This window comes from Protomyctophum bolini, assembly GCF_963924005.1.
Source record: "Protomyctophum bolini genome assembly, chromosome: 24".
In the NCBI taxonomy this organism is placed as follows: Eukaryota; Metazoa; Chordata; class Actinopteri; order Myctophiformes; family Myctophidae; genus Protomyctophum; species Protomyctophum bolini.
The window spans coordinates 8557238-8583077 of NC_137885.1; the positions used below are offsets into that span (position 1 = coordinate 8557238).

The window sequence follows — 25840 nt, forward strand, 5'->3', positions numbered from 1 at the left end:
GTCCAGAGTCCTTGACATGAAAAGGACCAAAGGTTTTGACCACCACTGATATAGAATCATACATTTTTCATGACACTGGATTTAGAAAACTGTGTACTATAGAGCGTCGCAGTCCCGGGCCCCCTCGAGAGACCCGGAAAATAAATCGCCGTTCTTTTTCCTCATAGGCATTTCTTAAAGTATTTATTTAAAGACGGTTACGCCGCGGACAAAGCCAACTCGGATCGTGACAAATCATGACAATGAACACAATATTTTGGGCAGATCAAGAAGAAAATAAAGGCAGGAGACAACACTATTTGTTTTGTTTTTCTTCTCATGAATTATTTGATTCGGCCCAAAACATTGTGTTCATTGTCATGATTTGTCACGATCCGAGTTGGCTTTGTCCGCGGCGTAACCGTCTTTAAATAAATACTTTAAGAAATGCCTATGGGAAAAATGCATTGGGATTTATTTCCTGGGCCACTCGTCGTTCTGAAAGGGGGAGGGACTGCGACGCTCTATAGACCTTATGTGTTCATGGGTTGATGTCATAGTGACCAGAACAACAGTCCTCCAACTATTCACATGCAACGGATTTGCATGTAATGTAACTGTTCTGTATCAAATAATAGTAGTAGGCTGTTAATGTATTTTTTTTTTTATTGTTTTCAGAATGATAGAGCTACAGTAGCATAATTATAACGAGCGATTGACCTGCGTTGAAATTAATTTGGTGCTACCAATTTATCAAACTTCTGAAAATGCGGTCTGAATTTCCCAGAAGCTATACATTATGACAAAAGAAATGGGTTTGATAAATGCTTTGATCCAAAGTGTTTGATGAATGTCGGCAGGGGGTAGGTACGTGCCTACGTACCTACGGGCTTCAAAGGGAGGGCTATAAAACATGAAACTATCTCTGCTCACGTATCCACACTTTCAGAAATGTTGTGCCATTGACCCCCAGAAAAGAAGATTCATGCTAAGAAAAAGAAAAACTAATCTATAATCTGTAACAAGCAGTTTTGTCCAACTTCCGTCATTAGGCTATATATGCACTGTGATTACACATGCAACAGTTTTACAGATCAACCTATTATTTAACGTAATTTCACCAACACAGGTTGCTTAACGTTTACCAATGTATTGGTTTACTGACTTGATTCCAAACGAGCGTAACATATAAACAACACTTTAGTTTAAACATCACTTTAGAGTGCAAAGTGACGTTTCCCCTCTGAATTATAGCAGTTCCGTGTTGATAATGACGCATGCAGCGCAGTCAGTAGCCCATAGTGTATTATACCAATTCATCTGCCAGAGGGCAGTGGCAACTCGTCTTTCTGCCATGAATGCTGCCGTTTCACTGTTTCAGTGACGGTCACAGCAAAAGTCACGTACTGTACAAGTGTACAGGTACAGTATGACAACAGTATGACATAACAATATATAATCAACCTTGAATGGATTTGTGTGTGTGTGTGTGTGTGTGTATGTGTGTTTATTTTTATTTTATTTAACCTTTATTTAACCAGTAAAAACCACATTGAGACTGAAGTCTCTTTTACACAGTGTGAACTGGCCAAGACAAGAGGCAGAATAAGTGACACAGCTCTGCCAGTAACCAAAAATACACAACAACAAAACAGGACGGACATACAATGCTCATAAATACAGTACCCACTACCGAAGAAGCTCAAAGGGAGAACAGGAACGCGACCAATAAGGAGTCAAGGACTAATAAATAAAAACTAAGCAACGGAAATTGCTAGTAGACTAAAAAGCAAGCAGACATTTGCTATACGTTGAAGCAGGAGCAATGTATGGGAAGTGTGCCCATGGCAATCCTTTTAAAGCTCACTAGGGGAGTCACAGCAGCCAGTTTGAGTCTGGACTGTAGGTCATTCCAAGACCAGGCCGGGTCCGAAATAAGCAATGCTTTTTTTCCCCAGCCTCAGATTTTGTTGGGGGCGCGACGTAGCGTAACCAAGCATTTTGATCTGAGGTTGAGAGAGTTTTGGACAAGTTCAAATTTAGAACCAATGTAACGTGGGAGGTTATACCGAGAATGGCTTTATAAATGAGAGTATACCAATGTAGCAACCTGCGAGACGTTAAGGAACACCAACCCACTAGGGCGTGCAGAGTACAGTGGTGAGTCCTATAGGGGGAGATGGTCATGAACCTCAATGCAGCATGAAACAGGGGGTCGAGTTTGCTCAGAGTTGAGGAACTAGCAAAGCGGTTGACAGTATCGCCATAATCGAGCTGCGACATAAAGAGACCTGTAACCAGCTTTTTGCGAGAAGCATTAGAAAAGCAGGACTTCATTCTGTAGAAGAAACTCAGCGTGAACTTAAGCTTTTTTGTGTGTGTATCATTCTTGAGATTAAATACATACAGGTCAGATATACATTTCATTAATATGTTGTCCTTTATATACTGTATACAGTATGTCTATACACGCAGGTCAGATATAAATGCAGTCGTATGACTTCTGGCTAAGCCTAAATCTAACCTTAACTTAGATTTTTAACTTTGAGTTGAGATAGTCGACTAATAATCGTATACGATTTTAGTCGACTAAATCTATAGTTGATTCCGTCGACTGAAATGTATTTTGTCGGGGCCGTGTTGTAATGCCGGATTTATACTTATACTAGCTGCCGGAAATAGCAGATCTACAAGCTCACAACCACTATTTTCAGAGCGTGGACACCTGCACGCAACCACATTTATAGTGATTTGTGCTGTTGTGGGCCGGGTCTTGACTGGGGGCCAGGGGCGAATATTCTGTTTAGGCCCCCCTAAAATATTGTGGATTTCTTCTCCACTAGTCCCTCCAAATTAGCTGTCTTTTTGGAAAAATGGAAATGAAGAGTTTAATTATTAGTTTAATAATTACACATATTACATGAATGCACTTTCCTTAATGATTATATCTGGTTTCAGTATTCATTTCTCTATTATCGACCCATTTTTAGGCAGGAACACCTTTTGGTGTTATAGCATTATGTCATGCTTTAGCTATTGAAAAATAGCAGATCTACAAGCTCATAGCGCGCAAACCGAGTGGCGCGCTACGAGCTTGTAGGTCTGCTATTTTTGAAAAATCGAAGAACGACTGACATAGAAACTTTTTTTCAGAAAACTGTCATTTTCAAACAGACATTTTTAGAATCTGATCTCAGGTCAGAATGGGTTAAGGTTATTTTTGCAGTCAGTTTGTATTGGTGGTGGGGAGGGGGGCGGGGGTCACGAGACATGGCCAAAGTATTTCCGGGGGTCCCCAGCCAAAAACGTTGAGAACCCCTGATCTACACCAGTGTTACCTGCTCTGTGTTACCCTCTTTAAGAGTCCTGTATGAGTTACAATTTACAATTTAGGCATTTAGCAGACGCTCTTAATCCAGAGCGACTTACATTAACCCATTCTGACCTGAGATCAGATTCATACGAGGTTTCCACGGGACACACACTGGTCTGATTAACCCATTCTGACCTGAGATCAGATTCTAAAAATGTCAGTCGTTCTTCGAATTTTTCAAAAATAGCAGACCTACAAGCTCGTATCGCGCCACTCGGTGGCGCGATATGAGCTTGTAGATCTGCTATTTTTCAATAGCTAAAGCATAACATGATGCCAACACCAAAATGGGTGCCCGGTCAGAATGGGTTAAGCAAGAACAAAAAGCATGGGGAATACATCACATAAAAACATTTATCATGAAACATGCGTAAGCTAAGAAAGTAACAGTGAACCGTTTCCCACACTGGTCACAGTAGTAGGGCTTCTCTCCCGTATGGATTCTCTGGTGATCTTTGAGGGCACTTTTCATGCTGAACCTGGCCCCACATTGGTCACAGGTGTAGGGCTTCTCTCCTGTGTGAATTGGGCGGGGACCCAGCCCAGAAGGGTTAGAAGTTAGAGTCAGTGGACAGAGCCAAAATGTTTGAAATTCTTAAATTATATTTATATGGTATCCCCGACAAAAGGGGCCTCCCACCGAGAATGGGCTAAATAATATGTACATTGGAACTATAGGATACCAGGTATACAATGCTATACAAGTTACACTCTTAAATGACCATGTCGTTAAAGGTAGAGTCAGTGATTTCACTTAATTCAAATATCACTTATTTTTTTGTTTTGTTGTGATAATCCACTCTACTATAGAGTGTGCTGACCATATAAGGAGTTCCTCCCTGTCCCCAGTTAACCCCTGGGGGTCAAAAAACCTTAGGTTTCGTTTTTGTTCTCTATCCTGATTGGATGAAAGCTTGTGTCCCAAGGCAAAAACGAAACCTAAGGGTTTTTGACTGAAATCACTGACACCCCCTTTAAATGACCATGTCGTTAATAGGTCAGTCGCTAGCATCAGTCGAGCAGGAGGTGGCAGGAATAAGACAATCGCAGCTGTCGTCCCACACTTCCAGTTCATGCAGAGTGACAAACGGCTACGTCTCGCCAAGCGGAGACTTTGTGCCCGTCAGAGACGGTATACGGCAACACGCCGCACGCGTGTCAACGTAACACCATTACACTAGAGAATGCACTTGAGTAATCACGTCTGCTCTGGGGGGAGAAACGCAGCCTCTCATTGCTCTTGTCACATTGATGAATGAAAGCAAGCATTGAATTAACCCAACAGAGTGTCTTGTCTTGTGGGCATTCATGAAATAAACAAATAATAAGAACACATGTTTTATTATCCGCGTTTACCTGCCTTCCTAACGACGGGGCATTTGAACGCATCGACGTAAGAAGTGCCATACGTTTGTTTTTACTTTTAGTGAAAGTATACCCATTCCGAATTTTAGTAAGTAAAAGTCTGGGTATTTAAAATGTACTTGAGTTAATGTGCTCATTACGCGGTAAACAGTAGTTTGCACTGCATCTCGGTCTTGGTGTTTCGTCCGCTTCAATGGGGCGCACTGGAAGCAGATTAAAGGGTAATTTCGCTCAGCTCATTGGCTGATTACCCGGTTTTAATTGCTCCCCAATCAAGGGAATTAATAGGAGGCTCTTTTGTGTCGTTGCTCTTCATAGTTCCGCTGTTATTGTAGTGCACTTCACCCCCCCCCCCCCCCCCCACCCTCTGGTCTTTAAAAGGCTCAGTAGCTTCACAGGATTCAAGTAGGGTTTCAAGTGCACTGGAGCACGGCCTTACTCTTAATGTTCCACCTGGACTTTAGGGTTGAAAACAAACAGACTTTCCCCACTGGGTTATTTCCTGAAGTGGTGGAACATGTACTACCAATTACTTGACTTTATGTGAAAGTATATCCGCAGCTAAATGACGGAGAGTTGGTAACCAAATGGACCCTTATAGATCTTTAGCCCATTTTGACCTGAGATCAGATTCTAAAAATGTCTTCTCCATCCTGACAGTTTTCTGAAAAATCTATGTTTCTAAAAAATAGCAGACCTACAAGCTTGTAGGTCTGCTATTTTTCAATAGCTAAAGCATATAGCATAATGCTAACACCAAAAGGGGTTCCCGCCCAAAATGGGTTAACTCTTTAGACCTCAATGGACCAGACTGTGGCTCAAGAGGTAGAGCGGGTCGTCCAATGATCCATGGGTCGGCGGTTCGAATCCCGGCTCCTCCTGTCCACATGTCGAAGTGTCCTTGGGCAAAGACACTGAACCCCAAATTGCTCCCGATGTGCTGGTTGGTGCCTTGCATGGCTTCCGCCGCCATCGGTGTGTGAACGTGTGTGTGTGAATGGGTGAATGTAATGCACAATCTATGTAAAGCACCTTGGATAAAGGCGCTATATAAATGCTCGTGGATCGTTAATTTTACGCTCTCAAGAGTTACATTATTGTTAAACACCTGAATGCATTTATACTTAATTTAATTATTACTTCATAGTTCATTTACAAGAAGTCTACACAATTAGAGAACGTAGAGAACATTTTAACGTTTGCCAAAAGCAACAGAATACTGTATACGGCTACATGCACAACTCACAGTTGCTATAGACAACAGCCATACAGACCATATCCAAACACAAATACACATGCTCAAGTAAAGCATAGCCACTAAAAAAAACGTTATTCTTTATTGTGTCCACCACTGCACATACAGAACAGAGTACAATGTGGCTTGAGCAGTTCAGACATTGCTTCAAGGTCAAGGTAAACTTTGTTGCCCACATGCAGGGGTAAATTTGTCTTGGACTTCCACCCCTACTGTAGCCACACACAAAATGTCCTTAGACAAAAAGGCTTATCTGCTTATCTCCATACTCCGTTTTTTTGGACTATGAGGTTTCCACCCGACAGAGAGAGAGTGTTTTTATCTTCGCCAGCAAGCTTGAAATAAATATGTTTTAAGTTCCGTCTGTTGGTGATGTGTGGCACAGAATGTTTCATTTACAAATCCTAAACCTTTTTTCTATTCGGTTTGTCGATCGAGATACAAAGTGATTTTAAAGAAAGGTGTGAAAAAGAGACTTGAATAGACTCCGTCTTATTTGCTGCTGACTGTAATGGATTCATCGTAAACTATCCCCCCAAAAAATATTTTTTTGTTGGTGTTTTAACTAAGCATTATGATATACTTTAGCTATTGAAAAAATAGCAGATCTACAAGCTCATAAGGTCTGCTATTTTTGAAAGAAATCGTGAAAATGTGGCACAAATATTTGAATACAATATTCTTTCGGAAGACTTTTTAGTTATTTCGACGTCGGGCCTAAAATGGGCTAAGGGGGCTATAGGCTATAGGGCGAGTGCTATGGGCCATGGTGGAGTCCGAAGAGGTGGGTTTTTTCAGACTATACTATTCTCCCTGTCTCCCTGTTTCTCTTCCGCCGTGTCAGAAAATCACCCAACTGTGCCGCTCATTTCCAACCATGGACAGCTCCCATGCATGCATGCACGTCGCTCAACTTTCCCTTGACGGCCGACCGGAGCTTTATTTCCACTTCCATTCCATAGTGGAAGTGTCCTATATGCTAAACTTTTATACTTGGGACGTTCTCATTTTGAGTTAACCCATTCTGACCTGAGATCAGATTCATACGAGGTTTCCACTGGACACACACTGGTCTGATTAACCCATTCTGACCTGAGATCAGATTCTAAAAATGTCAGTCGCTCTTCGATTTTTCGAAAATAGCAGACCTACAAGCTCGTAGCGCGCCACTCGGTGGCGCGCTATGAGCTTGTAGATCTGCTATTTTTCAATAGCTAAAGCATAACATGACGCTAACACCAAAATGGGTTCCCGTTCAGAATGGGTTAAGTGTCCTATGCTAAACTTTTATACTTAGGACGTTCTCATTTTGAGTTAATCAATGATTATACCGTTGAATTCATCAGTGATGACAGTTTGCAGCAGAGTTTCATTTTAGCCCAGGTGCTTGTGATGTACAGTGGCATCGAGCATGACATCTATAAAAACTAACTAGACATGACCGGACTCATCTGGTTTCCCAAGCTGCAATAAAACAAAAGAGTGTGTGTGTGTGTGTGTGTGTGTGTGTGTGTGGTGCGTGCGTGCGTGCGTGCGTGCGTTATTTATTGAAGTGACAGCCATATTCTACTCAGCTCAGATGAAGACGTGTGTGTGTGTGTGTGTGGTATTAATTATTTTGCATTCTATTAAACATGTTCCTGTCACCCGGGTCCTACAAACCTGTCCCTATTTTAAACACTCCATGCGGGAGCCAGTTTAAAAAATTTCAGAGGGTGTGTAGAGCTCAGGATCACATTAGAGAATTGACACAGGGGTGAAAAGTGGGTTACAAAATCGTGGAAAAATAAGAAAATCATACCGGCCGTTTCACTCATTATGGATATGAAGAATCAACTGACTGTGAGAAAACGCTAATGTTACTGCTGCTGAATTAGTTACATTTTCGCTAGACACAGACTGTATCAAATATGAGTGACTGACTGTCGTAAAAGATACAGAGACACCTCCCCGACAATATCGCCCTGAGACAGTTTGTTTATTTTTGGACCACAATGCTTATTATACGAGACGATTTTAAGATGACCCCATGTTATTCTCCATAGAGAAAAACTTCCATGAACTAGGGGATGAGCGAGTGACGTCAGGACTTCGGCGCTCTATGTTATCAACTGATAACCACCAGTATGGTTACTTATCACTCGAATGCAATGGTGACCAGCAGGCTCGCCTGGAGCCCGCTGCATGTACACTGGCTGCCATTAGGAAACACGGAAGTGAAATGACTCCCGCAGAAGCGAAAACATTGTGACACTGACTTACATGAGCCGGTTAAGACTGATATGGGGTTAGGGTACCTACTGTACGTGGTCGGTTAAGACTGATATGAGGTTAGGGCACTTACGTGGCCGGTTAAGACTGAGGTTAGGGTTAGATTTAGGGTCAGAGTTAGTAAGAGTCGGACAACGCGACCACGTCGGACGTCTCTGCGTCTCCGCGTTTTCCTAATCGCAGCCAGTGGGCCTGCTGGCTCGATTGCATTTGAGTGATAATCAACTGATAACTGCCAACTGGTGATTATCAGTTGATTTTCATACCATTTTCATCCGTTGTGATATTGTCTTTATACTCTAGTCTTCCGTCTTGTTGCACGTATAATATGAATCCAGGTGTGCCTTATAGTTGAGATATGCCCTTTGCTGACAGAAAATGCTTACTTATGTATAAGCAAGTGGTTACTTTCCAACACTGGCCTAGAATACCAGTGTTGGGTATGACGGCGCTATTTATAACGCCGTTATGTAACGTGTGTATAGTCAGTGAACCTTCATTTCACAACAGACAACTCTCTCTAGTAAAGCAGTTGCGTGATTGAGTGATACCATAAACCTGGGCATCAGACGGTTTTGTTTCACGATGCTACAACTGAATTATACATTGTTTCAAAGTGCAATGACGTCTATTCTATAACGGCGGCATGAACATTATAATGAGGCTTCATACGAGAGACACTGCAACGCCTGATAGGACATGAGATGTGCAGCCTGCACTGTACATAACAATCACCAATATATATTACACTAACACGCACACACGCTGTACGGTTGTGGTGTGTTGGAGTGTTGTACTAGAAGGCTATAGGCCGGCTCACACAGCCGGAACACATTCCATTTGCATTTAGACGGAATGAAAATGAGTTGCCTTTTTTTTCTCCTTCTTCTTTTAACTCAATGGAACCGATAAGATCCACTCGACAGACCAGACATAGTCTGAGAGGGTTGGGACTTCAAACGTTAAAAATTATGTTTATGAAAATCACTGTGAACTGTAGCTATACACAATGTGATTCACACACAATGGATTTGAAAATGTGCCTCTTATCAGTGACACAAAAACACCCATATCTTTTTACATAAATTCCATTTGCAGCTTTATATAGAATTCAAACCGTGTGTGTGTGTGTGTGTGTGTGTGTGTGTGTGTGTGTGTGTGTGTGTGTGTGTGTGTGTGTGTGTGTGTGTGTGTGTGTGTGTGAGTGAAGACAACAGTATTGTTGAGATGGTCTTAAGAACCTCATTTCAGTCAGGACAGCTCATGAATGGAGGGAATATACATTTATTGAATATAAAAACATGAGCAATATATTTATTATGGTTTGGCGATGAATTGGATCTGCTTTTTAGGTACTCTGAGTCTCTGATCAAGTGCATCAGTCCGGGCCATATAAGGGACTCACTTACTTTGACAGCAGATCCAAAACGACAGGTGGTAGCTGGGGTGGAGGAGGGCGAGCAGCAAAGGTTTAAGCAGACAGCAGCGCAGCAGTATATCAGTGTGCAGCAGCAAGCAAACCAAGCAGGATGAGCAGTGCACACTTCCAGTTTGAATAGCTGGTATGAAGCTGGAATGAGTGTGTGATTGGACCTTGAACCTTGAACCTTGAACCTTGTTTCCTGACTGAACTTGCTTTGTCTGTGACAGGCGCTATAACCGCTCCGACACTTGACTGTTTGTATAGCATTAGTCTGTTATAGTATTCACGGTTTACTGTGGTCACCGTCATGATCATCATACAATAATCCTCATGATAAAAGGCACCGCTCACTTCACGTGGGTGTGAATTGTTTTCCGCGCGCGTCGCTGCCGACCCGAGGGAGTGCCGTGCCCGCCGGTGTCGAGTCCGGGTCGGATAGGTGGTTGATCAGAACCGCCAGAAACGGGCCCATGAGCCATGCAGACAGACGGTTAACCCATTCTGACCTGAGATCAGATTCATACGAGGTTTTCCACTGGACACACACTGGTCTGATTATAACCCATTCTGACCTGAGATCAGATTCTAAAAATGTCAGTCGTTCTTCGATTTTTCAAAAATAGCAGACCTACAAGCTCGTAGCGCGCCACTCGGTGGCGCGCTATGAGCTTGTAGATCTGCTATTTTTCAATAGCTAAAGCATAACATAGTGCTACACCAAAATGGGTTCCCGCACAGAATGGGCTAACAGGTGGGGTTTGCATTCTCTATATTGCATCATTACCTACCAACTTGCATTGTTCCTGAGTAGGCTGTTGTTAACCGACGGACACAGGTCTGGTTATTTAACCCATTCTGACCGGGAACCCATTATGGTGTTCAGCATCATGTTATGCTTTAGCTATTGAAAAATAGCAGATCTACAAGCTCATAGCGCGCCACCGAGTGGCGCTCTATGAGCTTGTAGATCTGCTATTTTTGAGAAAACGAAGAACGACTGACATTTTTTAAAATCTGATCTCAGGTCAGAATGGGTTCATCAGACCAGTGTGTGTCCAGTGGAAACCTCGTATGAATCTGATCTCAGGTCAGAATGGGTTAAAAAAATAAAAAAATCACACCCTGTGTGAAGTGAGGGGCGCTAATATATTAAAGTCTACCTCATGTTGATTAGGTGATGTAATGGTGATGTATAAAACAAACGGTGCAAACACAAACATTAAAACGCCATTAACAATAAAGAGACAATATGACGTATAAAACAAACGTTAAATATTATGGACATATTGGTTTCTGCCCCCCGACATCAAGTTATGCAATACTCTGATCTTATACTTTACAAACGGTATATCATTCATATCATAATATTGTCGCCTTCCGGTTGGAAATCCTGTATAATTACGTCTAGCCCAGTGAGCTAATCCTTTTTTACTGTATAGAATACTTTTCAGAGTAGAATCATGCGGTATATATTTACAGGGTCGACAGGGTAGGGCAAGGACCAGATGTTCAGGTCAGAGTCAAGTTCACCACTCATTACCAGCGGGTCTGATTCCGTGGATAAATGGATCAGGGCCGGGGCTTTGGCCCGGGGGGCGAACGTTTCCTGAGGTTGCATCATGCGCCAAAATGCCAACTGCACTTTCAACTATGTTTCAGTGACTCTAAAATATGTTATTAAAGTTCAGGAGACGGATCCTTTCAGGGCTTATTGTGGTGTACGGGCTACGGGCACAGGTAGGCTTTAGTAGTTACTATAGAAATAGGGTGGTATGGGCCCTGGCATTCAGGGACTGTTTGTCACCACATAGCATGGGGTAACCAAGGGCCCCCGGGGAATGACATGGAAGCTGGGACTCATTGCTTTACAAAAGGCCACACGCAAAGGTACTGTGTACACACACACACACACACACACACACACACACACTGTGTTGTGATGTGAGTCCGTCGTGGACAAGTCGCATTCGGTAGATCAGTGGTTCTCAGACTTATTTGTGTCCAAGTCAAAATCTCTAAGCGTATAACGTATAACTAGTAGTCAACACACTTCGTTTCATGCGGGTCCACTTGTACACTCTCAGAGTTACAGAGCTGTAAGGGTCTATTCTATGTGGTTCCATTTGTACACTCTCGGGTCCCTATTTTGAACATCAAACTTACCGCCGGGTCGTATGTCTTCATTTAAGACGTGGAGGCCTGACCAATGCCATTTTGCTATTATGGGTGCAGTATAGTTTGTGCTCTGTGCCATGCGCTATGTGTAAAAACGGCCCCTGAACAGTCATGGCTGTGTTTTGGGCATCACCTGAGTCACCTCCATCAAACCCAATCAGTGTGGCGGTGTTCCCATTCCCTTTAGAAGTCGCCTGTGGTGGCGTTACGCGCAAAGCTAAGGGCCAGTGGTCATCGCATGAAGTAGCCTCCTTTAGACTAGCACACTGCACAGGCACCAAACCCCTAAGTCTCTCTCGTCATTTGTATTTATTTCTTCACACACAGCGGTGTAACCATGACAATTATAGGCCTACTCATGCAGAGCATGATGACATCATATTTACATTTCTGCAAGCAGGCACCATATCCAAATCGAATCAAAAATATATATATTGTCTATGTCAACTTATATAGATTATGCAGAGCCAAACATGTTTATGAAAGCAGAAACAGGAGGGGTGAGGGAGAGGCAGCTCCATGTCTACGCACAGCAGACACGCATCACTTCATTCGTTTCTTTTCTATAGTTCTTCCTCGATGGAAGGAGGCTGGCATTCGAAAGTATACTACTCGTTGTTTAACACAAAGCCCTTAATAGTTTAGCCTCTCTCTGACCTGGTTTTACAGACCCACATTCAGTCTCATCGCAAGCTAATAGTCATAATTGTCATGCCGTCGAACAAATACACTTTGAACTTTGAAGTCTGCTCTTTCCCTGTCACATACTGTGTGAGGGTCACTCTCTAAACTAAGTGAGTCATTCACACCTCACATTAATGTGGGTCAAGTCTTGTTTATCTGCACGGACCAGGCATAGATCCATCTGTGTGATAATTCACTGAACCCACGTGGTTATTTCCTTCTCTCCGACCAGGACATTACATAACGCGCGTGGCCTTATAGAGCATGGGGTCTTCAATGGTTTTCAAGGCCAGTACGCCTTAGCTGAGAGAGAGAGGTGAAGCAGGGACCGCCATTACTTCACACCAAACCTCTTCGCCAAAAATAGCACATTATGTGACGCGTGGTGAGCTTGTAGAAGTGCTATGTTCAGCTAGTGTTCTCCCAGAATAGAGATGCTCATGGGGTTTGAGTGGTCCATAAATGGCCGTAGAAGAAGGTAAACAGTCGGACACAAAGCTCTCCATATATTATGGGCAGAAATGCCACACAGACAGACGGTTACAAAGGGTACTCACTACTCAGGGTACAGGTATGAATGTCCTATATTTGCAGGCCGGTAACCGACGGACACAGGTCTGGCTATTTAGAACAGACCTGGAGATGGTGGGCTTAATGTAAATGAACAAAGTCCCTATCACACAAAGATTTGGCAGCCCTCCCCACTCCCCGTAGCAAGTTTTAGGACCCTGGACCCCCTGTTGTTAGGTAGATCACATGACATGCCACTAAAACATGATGATATGTCATTTAAAAAGAATGGGATTAAGGTGACTTGATTGATTGACATAAAAAAAGGGACCGATATTGTTCTAACTGCAAAGTGTACAGATAATTCAAATTGATATCAAATCAAGCACTCCATTTAATTTAATGCGTTCCGAACATATAGCTCAAATCTGTACTGAAATTCCACGAGGCAAATGTTCAGCAATGTTGTAACCTTTTTTATTTCTTTTATTATTATTTTTATTACTTGAATACTTTATTATTCAACTATTTAAACAGAGGTACAGTAAAACATTTAACACTAGAAGGTCTGAAATAAAATCAGCTAAATTTGCATGTGCTTAAATTCACATTTAGAATTTTTTTCAGATGTCAAGATTTTCTGAGATGATAGAATGGTGATGGATGATGATGCTCATGGAAGGGGAACCTTCTGAAAGCTTCATGGGCAAAGATAATCAACTTAAAAATAATTAAAAAACGGTCAAAATGACCTCTTAGACCTTCTAGTGTCTACAAGGAATGACGCAAAAAGATCCTGCAGACTTGTTTCCATTGTGGTCCTATGTGTACAGTATTCAATTCATCAACAGCACATTTAAATAGAAATGCTAACAGTGCATGAGCTATCATTTCAAGGGGATTTAACCCATTTTGGGCGGGAACCCCTCTTGGTGTTTTAAACAACATGTTATAATTTAGCTATTGAAAAATAGCAGACCTACAAGCTCATAGCGCGCCACCGAGTGGCCGCGCTACGAGCTTGTAGGTCTGCTATTTTTGAAAAATCGTTATTTATTTCAGAAAACTGGAGGATTTAGAAGATTTATTTTTCATTTTATCTCTGTATCTCCACTTGTATGACAGATGATTTTTCAGGCCAGTTTTGAAAGAAGCCGGCAGAGAGTAGTAGAATGACTATTTCTGCGCGTTTGTGCTAAATATGGAGGGTACCAGATTGTAATGTAGGCTATGTAGCCTATAATCACTACAAGCAAAACAAGACGGAACACGCCCCCAAACATATTATATGCAACCCGATAAATATGACATATGCAAATGATGCGATAATCTCCTACGTCTTTCAATATCTTTATTCATGTGTAGGCTATTGATTCAGCCTCTGCTGCAGTCGGTGTATAATTTATTGTGATTGAGTCATTTGCGAAGGCTGGACGTTGCTGCTTATCCAGTAAGACACAAACAGAGTGAGGTCAGTGAAGACATCACTGATAACAGCCGGCCGGGGGAATAAAACAATAAAACAATACATTTCTACTATAACAACATCTTATCAGATGGAACTGTGCACATCAGTGGTTGTTACACTCTCAGATTTAAATTAACATTGATTTTACAATATAAATGGTGGGGTCCCAGAGATAAAAAATGCCATCAAATTATTATTATTTTTTTTTAACGATTTTGCAACCCTTTTTTTTATTATATCCTGGGTGCTGCACTTCCTCTGCCCACCTGGGGGGGTGGGGGGGGGGGGGGGGCAGCAGACTGGCCTCATGCTTCCTTCTATGCATGAGGAGTCCAAGCTGCTTCTTTTCACCTGACAGGGGGGGGGGAGTGTCTCCGGCCGGACGTGGCGCGTGGAAGGAACACGTTCTTTTCCAACCAGTTCAGGGGGAGGTATAGTTTTAGAGGCCAGGATTACTGCATGTTTTTTGTGAGGGTGCCTACCCTATAGGGGACACGGGGAGAACATGCAAACTCCACACAGAGGGGCCCTTTCGCCAAGCCCCGCCTCGGGTATAATTATGGGCACTGATGGAGGAGGAGAGAACGTGCGCCACACAGCGTCCCCAGCGGGAATCAAACCCAGGACCTTCTATAGCTGACTGTGAGGCGACCGCATTACCGACTGTGCCACCTCCTCCTCCACCACCGCGGGGGTCCTTGAAATGGAACGAGTTGAGAATCACTGCTTAGAGAGCCGTCAAAATCTTCTCTTTATGGGGGTGGGGGGGGGGGGGGTTCCCTGGCATTATGGGGGTCTGCGTCCGCCGCAGGCTATAATTGGTGTCATAATTTGGGGTGACCTTTGACCTTGAACAAGTTTGGGAACCGTTCATGCCCTATAGGGGTCCCTCCCCGATCCACAGGTTGAGAACCACTCGACACATGATGATGTGATACAGATGCCAGTCCAAAAAGCCTTGTCACAGTGGAATGCTGTGAAATGTTGCCAGGGTGTGAATCTTACCACACGCACGCACGCACACACACACACACACACACACACACACACACACACACACACACACACACTAGAGTTGTCCCGATCACGTTTTTTTGCTCCCGATCCGATCCCGATCATTTGAGTTTGAGTATCTGCCGATCCCGATATTTCCCGATCCGATCACTTTTTTTTGCTCCCGATACAATTCCGATCATTTCCGATAATTCTTCCCAATCAGATACATTTTGGCAATGCAGTAAGAAAAAAAAAGGGACTAAAACGGTTCCGAACTGCCGCCCCGTGTCCGAAACGGTTGAGAAATGACAGAGTTACTGTGTGCCGGTCCCTCTACTGTACCCTCTACTGTACTGTACTGGCACACACGAAATCATCATATACAGTTAATATGGGCATGTGTTTGTGTGCGTGTGTTAGGTTGCACACAGGTGGTGAAAAACAACCATGCTGTTTTCATGCTCATACCCAGCCAGCCAGGCAGGCACCCACACACATAAGTCCAAGGGACTGGCTTGCACCACTCAAAAAGTTTATTTATAGCATTATCTTTTATTCTTTTTTTAGCATATATTATTTTATTAGACATTTCTGCCTTTTCATTTTTTAAAGGGGGAAAAAAAACCTTATATTGCTATTTTAATGTGCCTCATCATTATGTTCAAGGGAAAAATAATGCACCTATGCGCTCACACGTGGTGCAGACGCAGCACATGCAGGGAGGAGAGGAGAGCTCCCTGGGGAGAGGAGGGATTCCGCACAGAAACATTTACAAAAGTTTACAATAAAGATCTCTGCATGAGATATTATGCTTATATTATTAGAAGAAGGGTTTCTATCTACAGTCATGGATTGGACATAGAGTATTTTGTTGGGACTTTTCAGACGGAATATTCTTCTCCTGCGCCGGGTGGACAGAGCAACAACAACGAGTTGTTTTTGCTCTCTCTCTCCCTTTTTAGCACTCAAACAGCGAGTGCAGATGCAGAAGCAGATCTGAACAAGACGGTGCTTAGAAGCCTGTTGATTCGAGGTTACTCCGCTGTGTGTGTCTCTGTGTATGACGATCAATAATTATTCCACCGAGTGGTCTTTGCGAGGGCTGGATTCTCCTCATCATCTCTCTCTCTCTCTCTCTCTCTGTGGTTCCTTCTTTTTAAAAGTCGCTTTAAGCGTCGGTTGTTTCAGTGCAGCCGCTGCCGCTTGTTGTCGTTAGCTTTCTGCTATTAGCCTACTAGCCACGCAAGTTACACGAATGTCGCCATTCGTCGCCCAATAGCAAATCTACAAGATCACAGCGCGTTGCGAAAGCAACTCTTTGTGAGCTTGCAGATCTGCTGTTTAGGGCCAACGTCACTGTCGTGCTCTAAGTTTTCCTAGGAGCAGCAGCAAGAGGCTGCTTCGAGAGGAGGATGTTTTGTTGTTATTAATTATGAACCAATCTGTATTAAAAAACAAAACTAAAGACTCGGGAGGATGACTTTAAGACTTATAGATGGTCACGTTTCTTCTGTAACGTTAAATACAATTAAGAAAAGATTTAATAAAAAAAAATATATATATATATTTAATAAATAATTTTTTCCCGATATTTTTTTCCCGATCCCGATCTTTTGAAAATGACGTGATCGGGCCCGATCGATCGGGAGGCCGATCGATCGGGACATCCCTAACACACACACACACCCCCTGAGGGAATGTGTTAGTTGTGGAGTGTCAGTCGGTAAAGCGACTCTCTCCCCCGCTGCTCGTTGAGTATATTGTATGCATGCTTGTTTTTTTTTGTTGTTCAGGCTCCGCTACATGTCACAAGCTATAAGACATCACCCCCTCCTCCCCCCCCGCTGTGATCTGTGAAGAGCAAGGGCAAAAAGAAATAACACCCGGCTGTATTAGGCCAGAAGGCGAGCACTGCTCTCTCTCTCTCTCTCTCTCTCTGTCACTCCATTATCCACAGGGCCCAGGGGTGTATGTAATGGTGTGAACCGCCTCCACTGTTTGTCACTCTGTTTGTACACACTGTCATCATGTCCCTATGCTATAGTGTCGTCTCCAGGTCACATTAACAACAACAACACAAAGCAGTGGAATCTGAATTTTTTTTACGGTTTACTATTTCAAAGACCTGACCTGAGATCAGGTTCTAAAAATGTCTTCTACATCCTGACAGTTTTCTCTGAAAAAGCCATGTTTCTATGTCAGCCGTTCTTTTGATTTTTCAAAAATAGCAGACCTACAAGCTCATATAGCGTGCCACTCGGTGGCACGCTATATGAGCTTGTAGATCTGCTATTTTTCAATAGCTAAAGCATAACATAATGCTAACACCCAAAGGGGTCTCCGCCCAAAATGGGTTAACACATCCACTGTGTTTTATTAATTTTTTCTCCAAAGCCCACACCGCCAATCGCACGTGCCCACTGCTTGGTGCCTTGCATGGTTTCCGCCGCCATCGGTGTGTGAATGTGTGCGTGAATGGGTGAATGTAATGCACAATCTATGTAAAGTGCCTTGGATAAAGGCGCTATATAAATGCACCATTTACCTATATCTATGATCTATTTAAGCCATCTATGAAAAGTTTAAATTGTGTAGCCTACACTATGTAATGGTGGGGTGACGTCCCTCCTTCATCTCTCTCTCTAAGCTATATGACTAAAACTAAGACTAAATATACTGACAATGTCGTCTGCAAATAAAAACTAGACCAAAATGTTAAGAAGGGACTACTAGTGGACAAGAGACCCATTATAAGTAATTTTACTAATTAGTTGCATGCTGAAAATAGCCGATCTACAAGCTCACAACGTGTCGCACTGCGACACGTTGTGGGCTTGTAGATCGGCTATTTTCAGCAAGTGAAAAAAAAAACAGTCATTACGACGGCATCAAGGCCCGCCAAAATACATTTTGTTCGACTAAATCAACTAGATTTAGTCGACTAAAACTAGACATAAACATAACATAAACATAAACTGAATTAAAACTATTCTCAGACTCAAACTAAAACGTGCTGCCAAAAACAACACTGTTCCTTGGCCTGAAAAAAGCGTTGCTCTATAACGCAATATATCTCACACAGCGCAATATAACACGGTGGTGAAGTGTCAAGGTCAAGGACGGCGATTAACACGTTTAGCACGCAGCAGCGCATAATTTCGGAACAATTATTCATAATTGTAGGTTAACACATTGCTGTGCGTTTAACGGCCGAACTGTTAATTATAGGCATACACATTTCCCTGCGTAACTTCTGAAATATTAACCCATTCTGAACGGGGAACCCATTTTAGTGTTAGCATCATGTTATGCTTTAGCTATTGAAAAATAGCAGATCTACAAGCTCATAGCACGCCACCGAGTGGTGCGCTACGAGCTTGTAGGTCTGCTATTTTTGAAAAATCGAAAAAACGACTGACATTTTTTAGAATCTGATCTCGGGTCAGAATGGGTTCATCAGACCAGTGTGTGTCCAGTGGAAACCTCGTATGAATCTGATCTCAGGTCAGAATGGGTTAATTATAGGTTAACACTTATCGTATGCTATACCCTCCTCCTCAGGCGGGCCTGTGGATTATAACAGCGAATGCAACCTTTCTGCGGAGTATGTGCTTGAACTTGACACAGGCCTGATGCTCTTAACCCATTCTGACCTGAGATCAGATTCATACGAGGTTTCCACTGGACACACACTGGTCTGATGAACCCATTCTGACCTGAGATCAGATTCTAAAAAATGTCAGTCGTTCTTCGATTTTTCTAAAATAGCAGACCTACAAGCTCATAGCGCGCCACTCGGTGGCGCGCTATGAGCTTGTAGATCTGCTATTTTTCAATAGCTAAAGCATAACATGATGCTAACACCAAAACGGGTTCCCGTTCAGAATGGGTTAATCTCATGTACGACGCACAGATCATCTTCCCGCACCTCGATTAATGTCGATGTCATGATCCGTCTACATGCTCATATGCACCTTACAGGAGTAGTATAGTTCACCCACAAAATGGTTCATTTTCCCTCAAATAACACACCCCGTGAAACCGACCGGGCAGAGACTCGGAGAGTCTACTGAAACGACTCAAAGAGTGTCCTGTCCTATACTGAGTCTCCTATTGACCGGCGCCGACCCCGGTCATCAAAGTATTGGCTGAGGAATGCGACAAAAAACAAACAAAGCTAAACTAATTTAACCTATTAAAAACCGGGAAAGCATCCGTGTCATTTTTATTAAGTGGTGCAACCACTTCTACATCCAGCTTTGTCCGTGTACCTGTGTACCTGTGTCTATGAGCATGAGTATGTTACTCATTTTATACCAGTAGGGGGCGCCAGAAACAGAGAGAGGGGTAGTGCTGTGTCTCTAATGAGAGAGAGAGAGACAGAGAGAGAGAGAGAGAGAGAGAGAGAGGGGAGTTGCACCATTTGGTTCACACAGGTGTGATTTTTTTTATTTTAGCCAATAGCATCACTTTGTTTTCTGCGCAGCGAGCTTGTGCATCTGCTATGTTTGACCTTTTATTTGTTTTTGTAAAATCCTGAATGCTCTTTGACAAATCTAAACCTCATACGGTACTTACAGATGGATTATGTATGTATGAAAATAATGAAAATAAATAATTATGATTGGGGGGGGAGGGATTGTCAATCACTGGAGACACTGGAGGTGAAGTCCAGGTTGTGCCTTTTGGGAATAATAGAAATGGAGCATTTGATGTATTGCCTCGTGTTTACCTTGTACTTCACTCTGGACGAGGAGCGTCTGCTAAATGCCTAAATTGTAAATTGTCATGTTTAACCTCATCTTCATATAATTGGTCCTCCTTAATGCTCATAAGATTCTTTCTACTCACTCTGCTGTGAGGGCTGTGGACCGTTCAGAAACCTGTCTACTCACTCTTGTGTCTCAGAGGAGGGCTGTGGACCGTTCAGAAACCTGTCTACTCACTCTGTGTCTCAGAGGAGGGCTGTGGACCGTTCAGAAACCTGTCTACTCACTCTGTGTCTCAGAGGAGGGCTGTGGACCGTTCAGAAACCTGTCTAGTCACCCTGTGTCTGAGAGGAGGGCTGTGGACAGTTCCGAAACCTGTCTACTCACTCTGTGTCTCAGAGGAGGGCTGTGGACCGTTCAGAAACCTGTCTACTCACTCTGTGTCTCAGAGGAGGGCTGTGGACCGTTCAGAAACCTGTCTAGTCACCCTGTGTCTCAGAGGAGGGCTGTGGACCGTTCAGAAACCTGTCTAGTCACCCTGTGTCTCAGAGGAGGGCTGTGGACAGTTCCGAAACCTGTCTACTCACTCTGTGTCTCAGAGGAGGGCTGTGGACCGTTCAGAAACCTGTCTACTCACTCTGTGTCTCAGAGGAGGGCTGTGGACCGTTCAGAAACCTGTCTACTCACTCTGTGTCTCAGAGGAGGGCTGTGGACAGTTCAGAAACCTGTCTACTCACTCTGTGTCTCAGAGGAGGGCTGTGGACAGTTCAGAAACCTGTCTACTCACTCTGTGTCTCAGAGGAGGGCTGTGGACCGTTCAGAAACCTGTCTACTCACTCTGTGTCTCAGAGGAGGGCTGTGGACCGTTCAGAAAACAGTTCTGCTCCTCTGAGACAAGGTAGAAGTCGTCCATTAAGTCATCCGTTCTCAAAATGGGGTCCGGGGATCCCATCGCAATCATTTTAACCACTTGAACCATATATTGTACACGTTGGCTATTCAAAAATAGCAGATCTACAAGCTCATAGCACGTCACTTTGTGCCACGCTCTGAGCTTGTTTATCTGCTATTTTCAAAATGTGTGTGTAAATCTTTGAATATATACATATACACTATAAAACAGTATATATTCTTAATGACTTGAAAAAGATAAGAGCACCATTTAGCAACATATCTTTATCAGAAAACTCATTGAAAAGGCATTTGTGGAATCGGCAGGTCTTTATGGGTCATGTAACACATCAATGTTTAGTTCTTTCTCCACTCCTGTGTGGGTTTGAAAATGTTCTTCAGTAACAACATGGCGCGTATGTATACCTTCCTTTGTCGTCCTCTCCGTTTGCAGTGCCTGGTGTTCGAGGACGCCCCCAATGGCGTAAAGGCCGGCCTGGCGGCAGGCATGCAGGTGGTGATGGTCCCCGATAACGAGATGGACCCCAGCCTCACCCGGGAGGCCTCGCTGACCCTGAGGAGCATGGAGGACTTTGAGCCCCAGCTATTTGGACTGCCCGCGTACCACTGACCCCTTAACCCATTCTGACCTGAGATCAGATTCATACGAGGTTTCCACTGGACACACACTGGTCTGATGAACCCATTCTGACCTGAGATCAGATTCTAAAAATGTCAGTCGCTCTTCGATTTTTCAAAAATAGCAGAACCTACAAGCTCGTAGCGCGCCACTCGGTGGCGCGCTATGAGCTTGTAGATCTGCTATTTTTCAATAGCTAAAGCATAACATGATGCTGACACCAAAATGGGTTCCCGGTCAGAATGGGTTAAAGATAAATAAGCTCTTCCAAACGTGTGATTGATGATAATAATCATAATAATATTAATAATACATTTTATTTTGTATTGCACTGTTCATTCACCAAGTATTCGTCGACTAAAACCAAAGGTGAGAATTTGTCCAAATTCACGCGTTCCCTCTCCCCCCCTCGCTGAATTACACTTTACTTCGTCAGAGCCACAAAATATGTCCCGGGGGGAGAAAAAAAAGAATGGGCTACCTCAGGCTGCGTCTATAATGATTTTGTTTATTTCACATATCGAACAATAAAAAAAGATACAACAATTTGCAAGCGAGAATGATGTCTAAGAAAAAAAGACACCTCCGGGGGCTTGAGAAGTGTCATTCACCAGGCAGCAACACATTACAACACGACGACAGCAGCGTGGAGTGTACTTTGGATTTGTCAGTGAGAGCTCATCCACTTCCGCTCCAAACCTTCCTTCCTTCCATCTTCTGTGCCTACGCGGTCGTGATCATCTCTGTCCACACCCAGTGGTTTTCAACCCTTTTCATATCAAGGCCCATTATTTATTGGGTATTTGAGCCACGGACCACCATTTGATGACATTTAGCCTCTCGGATCCCAAACTATAAAACGGATATTTTGTTGACAAGATTTTCTCCGCAATTCCATTCTGTATTGACGTTGGTACCATTAAGGAGAGATACCGGGCAAACGTTGAATTGTGTAGACTTCTTGTAAATTAAGCAATGCAGACCATCTCTCTCTCCCCAATTTTTTATTTTTTACTTTGCTATCTTATTACACACTACCTGAAGCATTGAATTCATGTAAATGTATTTGTCGCATCCTCCGAGCGCGCACTGGTGTAGTCTGGGCGTTAAGCGTGCGTGCGTGGGTAGTACTTGTATGTTTCAAGGGACGATATCGTAATCTGCGGTCAAATTGAAGGTGATTGAATTGTGACTAATGCAGTTTCAGAAATATCCCTGTCCCAGGCAAATACATCTAAAGTGGTGTCACCCAGTAAATAATAATTTAATAATTCAGACGACTGCACATCATGGCTTTCTGATTGTCAGTACTTTTTCTCCCCTCATTTTTCGTGACTTTGGGCTGCCTGTGATTGATTCCATTTGGTTGTGGTTACTGTTCAAACTCAATTTGCATATAAACATATTTCTGTGCCATCAGTGAATGACTTTAAGGACAGGGGTATTCGACTAGATTAGGAAGGCAGGGGGCCGCAACTGTAGAATGATTGTGTGTGTGTGTGTGTGTGTGTGTGTGTGTGCGCGCGCGCGCGCGCGTGTGTGTGTGCGCGCGTGTGTGTGCGCGCGCCAATTCTCTCGTTGGCGCAGAGAATTGCTTCTTTCTAGAAAATAGAAATGAAGCTTGTTAGTTTTACATCTGTAAGTTTTGTTGTTGTTCATGTCGTTACTGTCAGACTGGTGTCAGTGTTTGCATAATAAACTCAGCAGCCCAACGGTTCTGTTCGGCACCCCGGGGGGGGGGGCGGCGGTTTGTGTGTGTCTCGTTGCCGTTGAGCGTCTAAGCTGCTGGTCCATGCAGGCACTGTTCCGGCTTTGTCCTAGCATTAAAATGTGCAAATCACGTCAACCCAAATAGTCTCGCCTAGCCCCCCTCTGTGTATACATTCCCCATTGTGCATTTGGAGCTAAAAAACTTGTCCTGTGAGTATTTGGCGGTGTGCACAGATACATCCTCAGTTGTAATCTAACTGAGAGTGTAAAACAGTAAAAACACACACACACACACACAAGGTGTGTGCGTGTGCGAGAAACACATTCTCATTCTTACGGCTTACGCTACGCTCACACTGCAGCTACAAAGCTACAGTATACCATTCATCTTCAATGGAAGCCATAGCGACATGAAGATGCAAAGCTACAGGCTACCGTTAATTTCCAATGGAAACCAGCGACATGAAGAGGCGCCAGACGTCTGTAGGTGCCATACAAAATCTACAAAGCTGCAATCCATAAGTTTAGCTGGCTTCAGCTGCAGGGAAGCTATAAAAAACCATCAAGTGTTGTTCCACCATTTCCACTCAACTTCTCTCTGCACACAATTCCTGCTTATAATTGGGGCAAAACAAATGATTACCGTCAGCTAAATTGTCGGCAGGCTTTATAATTTTATAATTTTCTTGATCGCCCACACGTCTTGAGCACTTGAGCACTGAAACACAGAGAGAATGTGTTGCTGGAATAAAGAAAGGTCGATAACGATTAACGACGTAGATTTTCTCCTGATTTGTTCACACTTAAAAACATCTTGGAAATAGTGTGGCTTGTGATGATTGGGTCCAGTATTTAGTTCAGTGACCATGGAGATATAATAAATGGTTTCAGAAGCTGTGTTCACGTTTCATTCTCCCATTGGAAATGAATAGACTCCAGCATTCCGGTCTCCTAATACCATGTGTCCGCCCACTCCTCAGCACATTCAGGGATCGGCTCCTTTCAGGTGCTCAGAAATGTTTCCGTTTGAGAAAGAGATAGAGGATGTCAGGGGTATGAGGGGCCGGACGAGAGGGGTATATAGGATATATCTGGATGACAGCCATGATGTTTCCCAGTACCTGATGATGCTCTGTGGGGCTGAGAGTCAGTGAGACTCATTCATCTCTGTCGTCAGCTTTCATATCCAGGGGGGTTTAGTGGTGCTCAGACAAGACACCCCCCTTACTCGACAGGCCACCGAACACTGGGACGAGAGGAGAGGGAGGGGGGAATTGTCGTGATGACCTCATTTCAAACATTAAAGCCTTTTTTTATTATATATATATATATATATACTCGTCTTAAGGCAAGGGCCCCTCGCTATAAAGCTGGGGCTTGGGTTTGAATGTTGAGCGGCGCACACATAGCCTCTTCAGATAACAGCCGCTGAACGGCATATCTTTATAAGGAGGGAAACACTTTTCTTTTCAGTATTTTGGGGGTATCGGGGGATTGTAAAAGTGTCCAGTGTTACAAAGAGATGATAACCACCTCTTGGCAAATGAAAAGAGGAGATAAAGCAGACAATAAAATATATCTTCTTCACTGCTGGGTATAGAAGTATTTTATCTCATTATTTTCATATTCCTTTGATTATTATTATAGTTTTTTGTTGTCGTTGTAAAAGTAGCAAAAATGGCCGATCTACAAGATTGTAGGTCAGCTATTTTAGGTTGTAGGACAACTATTTTAAGTGCACTTGAAAGTGTTTAAAGTGGCACTTTGTAACTATTGTGTCATGCTGTCTGACTGGCAGCCTCTGGTGGACATTCCTCATTCCCTGCACCCATAATGAGACACCTGTTTGCCATCACACCACTCAACTCACTAGCCAATCACAGTTTAGGTGTGCCACACAGTATATAACCAGCAACTCACCCCGCACTCCTCACTCAGTCTCCAGCCTTCACACAGGCAACATGCAGAACCTGCTCTCACTGAGTACTCCTCACAACACACCACTCACTTCTTTGCAGCCGTGCGTCCTTGAATGATGTAAGCCCTTGTTCTTTGTATCTGCATTGACTATGTGCTGTTTATACTAGTATGTATATTGTCATTCCATATGGTCTATTGTTATGTTCTACTGCTTGTATGCTATGTTCTGAGTTTGTTCATAATCATAATTATGATGTTTGAGTTGCTAACGCATTCCACCTATTTGCTTTGTTTGTAGAAACCACGGTTTCGTGGAGAAATAACTACCACATTGTTGGATTATACTTTGGTGTCAAGAAACCTCTTATCGGAGAACCCCTGGGTGGTCAGCTCATAGCCCACAAACACAACCAGCAGAATGTTTAATATGGTCCTGGAGAACACATGCACTTGGAGTACCACCTGGTCATG

The 25840-nt window shown here is 43.3% G+C and overlaps 1 protein-coding gene across 1 annotated transcript in view; it reads left to right on the forward strand.

Annotated features, from left to right (window-relative positions):
- The window catches only part of pudp (pseudouridine 5'-phosphatase), a 42747-nt gene extending 19462 nt beyond the window's left edge, over nt 1-23285 (forward strand). Inside the window, exon 4 of the mRNA XM_080758191.1 lies at nt 21554-23285. Coding sequence (XP_080614317.1) covers nt 21554-21730 — 177 coding nt within the window. The 3' untranslated portion in view covers nt 21731-23285. The remainder of the gene's footprint in view (nt 1-21553) is intronic.
- Nucleotides 23286-25840: the final 2555 nt, after the last annotated feature.